Below are 7500 nucleotides of genomic sequence, written 5' to 3'. Positions count from 1 at the left end.
AAAAGAACCCATGGCAACGAGATTCTGTAGAAGAAATCCCCTCTGATAGGTACACAAATATATAAGCATGCACTCAAGGCCTGACTAAACGCGTTGGGTTATGCTGCTGGTCAGGCATCTTCCTGACAGATGTGGTGTAGCGTGTATGGATTTGTCCGAACGCAGTGACGCCTCCTTGAGAACTTGAACTGAACTGAACTGGCTTTCCGTATTGACTGATCAAACAGCTTTACGTTATCGTGATCAGTCAAACAACGTTCTGACGGACTAGCATCAAACTCACTGGCAGGTCTGGGAGCAGGTTCTGTGGCCGGCTGCAACACAAGTAAAAAAAATAATGGCAGTGTCACCGGAGATTAGAAAAGAGAGATAAACCACTCGCGGCAGGCCCCTTCTTACTGTCTATAACAGTGCTGAAGCCGTTTTGGGGCACACACGCAGTGCGGAAGGGTGGGGGTAAATCACCCTCTCCTTCCCCACCTGAAGGAAACTAGTCGGTTCTGACGGTTCAGCTGCAGTAAAGCGAAAGTTAAGTTAAGCCTGGAATTTCCCACGTGTAGTAAGATTCGCTGTATACAATGAAAACCGATTTATTTTTGCTTGGTTTTTAGCACGTTTGCATCTGCTTGAATGTAGATAATATAAAAAGAAAATAAAGCAGCTCCCCCCACCACCAACTCCCCCCGCCCCCTCCCCCCCCAGCGCAATGTTGCACATGAGAGAGACAGTTGTAAATTATTGAACTGCGTTTTCGTAACGCTACTTTTTCTTCACACTTTCTGGTTTACATCACCATTTCTTCAACAACAAATACATATATATATATATATATCAAAACATAAAACACATATTCAGCTCTGTCTCTCTTCTAACATGTCTATACATACATACATACATACATACATGAATACATACATACATAATTTCATATAGATCTATCAGAATGTAAATCTAAATCTATCTATATGTACATAATCATATATATAATTCATATATATACGAACGCTTCATGTTGCCCGAGCAGACCGTTGTATTGTGCTCTTTCTCTCTCTCTAAGTCTCTGTCTCTGTCTCTCTCTCTCGGGAGTTTTACATGGCTGTTAAAAGCATCTACAATTCTGTACTAGTATGTGTTCGTGACAAAGGTATTTATTCAGACTTTTTTCAGTGTCCAAGAGGGGTTAAACAAGGTTGTATGCTAAGCTCACAGCTGTTTTCCTTTTTCATCGGTGAATTGGCAGTGGAGTTATCAAAGAAGGGGAGACATGGAATACAAATGATACCTGGCGCAACAGATTTGCTCTTAATGCTATTTGCTGATGATGTTGTTCTCTTGTCTGACACACCCATAGGGTTACAAAATCAATTAAATGCCCTTAAGCAAGAAACAGACAGACTACAACAAACAGTGAATCTCGATAAGACCAATATTATAGTTTTCCGCAATGGAGGTCATCTTTCGACTCGTGAAAAATGGTGCTGTGGTGATAGGGAAATAAAAGTAACCAATACATATAAATATTTAGGAATGTTATTCACAACAAAATTGAGTTTGACATCTGCGTGGGATGAAGCAAACAGAAAAGGGAAAAAAGGTGTAATCCAAATTATAAAATCACTCAGGAGACTGCGTTCGACTGACGCTTTCCCTTAGTTTGGGCGGGGCAAAGGCAGCTCATGAATAATGAATGCGTCTCGCGGCGCAGGCTGCCTGGCTTCAGCAATTTCTGCAAGTGGTTTATCTCTCTTTTCTAATCTCCGGTGTCACTGGAAGTGCGGAACAGGGCAAGGTGACATGCACGGACACCACACACTCGTACTAACTGCACGTGCACAACGTACAAATTCGCGCGAACACACACACACACACACACACACACACACACACACACGTAGCAAAACGCACACACACACACACACACACACACACACACACACACAAACACGTGAACGTAAGCAGTCTTTCTCTCTTTTCTCTCGCATGCATGAACGCTCACAAAGTCACATGCACACACACACACACCCGCACGCTAACAAACAAATACATGCTTTCTCACACACACACACACACACACACAAACACGCATGCACACACACACACACACACACACACACACAAACACACACGCACGCACACACACACAAACACGCACACACACACACACACACACACACATACATGCACAAAAACACACACACACACACAAACACACACGCATGCACACACAACCAAACACGCACACACACACACACACACACACACACACACACACACAAACACACACACACACACAAACACAAACACACACTGAAAAAAAAAAACAGAAAGACAGGAAAAAAAAAACCCATCATCCTTCCTAACCTTTTTCTCCGCTTCTTTCTTCAGTCTCTCCGCCTCTCTCCTGTTCCTCTCTGCTTCCTTCCGTCTCTCCTCCGCCTCCCTTCTCAGCTCCTCCAGGCGTCTCCGTGCCTGACACATCAGTATGTATACATACAGTCATGTATAGATGTGCATATGTGGCAGTGGTGATTGTAGTAGTATGTATACATACAGTCATGTATAGATGTACGTAAGTGGCTGTGGTTATAGCAGTAGTATGTATACATAGTCATGTAAGATGTACATAATATTATGTGCCTGTGGTGATTGTAGTAGTATGTATACATACAGTCATGTATATATGTACATATGTGGCTGTGGTGATTGTAGTAGTATGTATACATACAGTCATGTATAGATGTACATATATGGCTGTGGTGATTGTAGTAGTATGTATAGATGTACATATGTGGCTGTGGTGATTGTAGTAGTATGTATACATACAGTCATGTATATATGTACATATGTGGCAGTGGTGATAGTAGTAGTATGTATACATACAGTCATGTATAGATGTACGTAAGTGGCTGTGGTGATAGTAGTAGTATGTATACATAGTCATGTATAGATGTACATATGTGGCTGTGGCGATGGTAGTAGTATGTATACATACAGTCATGTATAGATGTACATATGTGGTTGTGGTGATTGTAGTAGTATGTATACATATCATCATGTATAGATGTACATAACTGGCAATGGAGATAGTAGTAGTATGTATACAGTCATGTATAGATGTACGTAAGTGGCTGTGGTGATAGTAGTAGTATGTATACATAGTCATGTATAGATGTACATATGTGGCTGTGGCGATGGTAGTAGTATGTATACATACAGTCATGTATAGATGTACATATGTGGTTGTGGTGATAGTAGTAGTATGTATACATAGTCATGTACATATGTGGCTGTGGTGATAGTAGTAGTATGTATACATACAATCATGTATAGATGTACATATGTGACAATGGTGATAGTAGTAGTAGTAGGTATACATACAATCATGTATAGATGTACATATGTGGTTGTGGTGATAGTAGCAGTATGTATACATACAATCATGTATAGATGTGCATATGTGGCTGTGGTGATTGTAGCAGTATGTATACATATCATCATGTATACATAAGTGGCAGTGGTGATTGTAGTAGTGGTAGTAGCAATAGGTGTAGTAGTAGTTGTAGTAGGGATATCAATCTCCGTCCGCTGTGACTGAGTTCCCCACTGACAATCTATCATCTGTGTAGTTGTGGTAGCAGTTGTAGTCACAGTAGTGGTAGCGGCAGCAGCAGCTGTAGTAGTAGTAGTAGTTGTAGTGGTGGCGGTGATGGTGATAGTGGTGGTAGCAGTAATAGCTGTGGCAGTAGAAGTAGCAGCTGCAGCAGCAGCAGTAGAAATAGCAGTAGCAGTGGCAGTGATCGCATCAATATGATGAAAAAAAAATGGGGGTTAGATGATATCAGACACTTTATGTATCTCTCTCTCTCCTCCCTCTGTGTGTGTGTGTGTGTGTGTGTGTGTGTATCCGTCCGAGGGAACAGAAAGAAAGGTGCGTTAACACACACACACACACACACACACACACACACACACACACACACACACAAAACTCACGGCCCGCGCACACGCACCTCGTTTTCCTGGTCGTTTAGTTTCCGTCTCTCTTCTTCCAGTTCTTGACGAAGACGACGCTGGAACTCTTCGTTATCCCGTCGTATACGATCCTTCTCCGACTACACACACACACACACACACACACACACAGATATGCAAGCACGCATACCACACATCAAAATTATCCTCATTATTTCCATCACTGATGATCATCAGTTTCAGAGCAACTGCAGCCACACTGAACAAAAAAAAGGGGAAACAACTGACAAGAAGGAGTTATTCTGTTGGTATGGCGATCATCTTCTGCTTGAGCACACACACGAAGAGGTTTAATGTAACTGAGCAGATCTGGACACAGGTTGATCAGAGAAATCTCCACCTTTAACCTACAAGGCACAGACAGTTCTGTTCCCATCACTCACTCAAAGATGTGTCACTGTGTCTGGGCCAAATCGACATTTTCTGCACCGCATCTGCAAAGAAGCTGCCTCGTCAGTGTGCCTTATTAGCAACGCAACCGAATGCACTTAGTCAGGCCTTGAGGGAAAATAAGAAGAACATAAGTAAAATGAGATTCAAAAGTAAATAAACAAATAAGAAAGTATAGTAATGAACTCATGAATTTTTAAGCAGTAAACAACAAATAAATAGATAGATAAATTTAAAAAAAAGATAGATAAATAGGTAACTATTCGAATGAATAAATGAACGATGAAAATCAAATAAAACTGTAAACAGATAGATAAATGATGATGATGATGATGATAATAATAATAGCAACAACAACAAGAACAATAACCATCATCATCATCATCATCAATAATACACCGATAATTACAATAATGATACGCCAATAATGATAACAATAATAAAAATATAAATAATAATAATAATAATAATACGCCCAATAATGATAGACCGATAATGGGATGGAACCCAGCACCCTCAGACTAGTTTAAACTCTAGTCCAACGCTCTACTATTCAGACACATGTACAGCGCTCGTCATTCGTCATCATCATCATTATCACTGTCAATAAGCAGAAACACACAAAAACAGACAAAACAGAGCAGAATGGAGAAAAGAACAGTGCACACAACAGGGAGAGAGAGAGAGACTCTACCTGTGTGATCAGTAGCAGACTCTGATAATCTCTGTTCGTGTCACCTGAAACACATGCGGACACTGGAATTTAGAGACATCGCAGTGTCTGTGCCGGAAAGAAACACAACACGGAAAACGTTCTGCTGACTTTTCCACCAGTACGTGGCAAACTTTCTGTTCTTCTTGAAAAAAAAAAGGAAATAAATCATTCTAAATTATAGCTTTAAACAAATGTTTAAGTTCTTTTTGGCAGAAAAAGGAAGTAAACGATTCTAATTTTTTGTTGAAAAACAATCATGTTTACTCTTCAATGTCAATATTTTTTTTAAATCTGACAGAATATGTGTTGTTCAAGAGCAGCGCATATGTGTACGTGTATGTGTTTGAGTGCGTTCGTGTGCAAGCACGTGTGTGTGGGAGGGGGGGGGGGGTAGGGGGCATGTAATGTATGCGCACTTGTGTAACCTACATCTGTAATGTGTGTCTGCGCGTGTGCGTGGACGTGCTTGCTTATGCGTCTGTGCATGAGTATGGGTGTGTGCATGTGCGCGTCTGTGTACAAAAATGGTCCAACAATACCAACGATGTCCTAGTTTTGTCTTTTCTTCGATGTCACCATAATAGACTTCTGACGTCGCCATGGCGATGAATCTCAACGAATTATCGTGATTCCACAATCTGTTGGGGTTTTTTTTTCCTCCTCAGTCACTCTCTTCAATTCTTGTTGATGGACATTTGTTTCCCTGATGATGATGATGACATCTACGACGAAGTTTTATCGCCATCGTCGCTGGTGGCGGTGTTGTTGTTTTTGTACTTCTTTTCATCACAACAGATTGCTCTGTGTGAAATTCGGGCTGCTCTCTCCAGGGAGAGCGCGCCGCTACACTACAGCTCCAATCTTTTTTTTTTTTTTTTTTTTTTTTAGTTTTTCCTGCGTGCAGTTTTATTTGTTTTTCCTATCGAAGTGGATTTTTCTACAGAATTTTGCCAGGAACAACCCTTTTGTTGACGTGGGTTCTTTTACGTGCGCTAAGTGCATGCTACACACAGGACTGACATCGGTTTATCGTCTCATCCGAATGACTAGCGTCCAGACCACCACTCAACGTCTAGCGGAGGGGGAGAAAATATCGGCGGCTGAGCCGTGATTCGAACCAGCGCGCTCAGATTCTCTCGCTTCCTAAGCGGACGCGTTACCTCTTGGCCATCACTCCACACTGTCTGGTACTCACCGCCTTTGCTGTGGAAGGGGTTGAAACGTGGAGCGTGGTACCTATCAGGACAAAATAAAACACAATGTATACATCTGAATACTGCACACACACACACACACACACACACACACACACACACAAACAAACACGCACACACAAACACGCACGCACGCACGCACGCATCTGCACACACACACACTCAACACACACACACGCATCCATACACACATCAAGCACAACTGCACAACTTCCTAGACACACGCGCTTATTTCTTATTGATTTTCAAAAAGTTAATCTTTTAATCACTTAAAATGGTTGGGCTTTAAACTGAACACACACACACACACACACACACACACACACACACACACACACACACTCACACACACACACACACACACACACACACACACACACACACACACACACACACACACACACACACACACACACACTCACTCACACACACACAAACACTCACACACACCAAAAGCAGCTACACCACTACTTACACACACGCTCTTACTTATTTGATATTGCTTTTCAAGAAGTGAATAATTTTAATCGCTCAATATGGTCAGGCTTTAAAGTGAACACACACACACACACACACACACACACACACACACACAAACAAACAACACCACTACATAATTACACACACACCACACACCCACAACGTACCCATCCCCTCCTCCCTGAGCGTGGACGATGATTGGTCGGTGGTCTGCGACAGGAATGCTGATTGGCTGAACGATGGAGCCCCCTCCCCCACCTCCGCCTGAAGGACGCGAGAAATGAGACCAATCAGCGCCTCTCCATTTTGTATCTGCACTGGTCGCGGGGCTTTCCTTCCACTGTTCTAAAAATAGAGTCTCCACCCCCAAGCTTTAGCGCAGTGGTTTCCTTGCCAAAACGAACCAGTGAACTACGCCCACTCTGCCATTAGTCACGTGGGTTTCTTTTCACCAAATGAACCAATCGGTTCTCTCGATTTTCCTAATGGTTTCCGTTCCTCAGTTGTCACCTGTAACTCGTGAGCTACATTCCCCAAGCCCCGCCCCCACGCACTCCTTCACCGACTAGACCTTTAAAAGTGTGAGCTGTCAATCAAATCAAACACCACCAGTTTCAGTTTGTTTCAAAGAGGTGTCAAAGCGTGCGGGCCTGTTCATTGATGAAATAT

At 42.3% G+C, this 7500-nt stretch overlaps 1 protein-coding gene across 8 annotated transcripts in view; it reads right to left on the bottom strand.

Moving 5' to 3' along the window:
• LOC143294858 (uncharacterized) overlaps positions 1-7500 on the bottom strand; it is a 64744-nt gene that overhangs the window by 15428 nt on the left and 41816 nt on the right. For all 8 annotated transcript variants that reach the window (XM_076606372.1, XM_076606374.1, XM_076606375.1 and 5 more), the window contains 6 exons: positions 6999-7095; positions 6333-6373; positions 5117-5160; positions 4011-4112; positions 2362-2469; positions 284-314 (listed from right to left, as the gene is read on the bottom strand). In XM_076606372.1, the coding sequence (XP_076462487.1) occupies positions 284-314; positions 2362-2469; positions 4011-4112; positions 5117-5160; positions 6333-6373; positions 6999-7095 (423 nt within the window). The remainder of the gene's footprint in view (positions 1-283; positions 315-2361; positions 2470-4010; positions 4113-5116; positions 5161-6332; positions 6374-6998; positions 7096-7500) is intronic.

This window comes from Babylonia areolata, chromosome 20 (genome assembly GCF_041734735.1).
Source record: "Babylonia areolata isolate BAREFJ2019XMU chromosome 20, ASM4173473v1, whole genome shotgun sequence".
Taxonomy (NCBI): Eukaryota; Metazoa; Mollusca; class Gastropoda; order Neogastropoda; family Buccinidae; genus Babylonia; species Babylonia areolata.
Note: the sequence above shows the minus strand (reverse complement) of the source record. Positions and strands in the feature narration are given on the sequence as shown.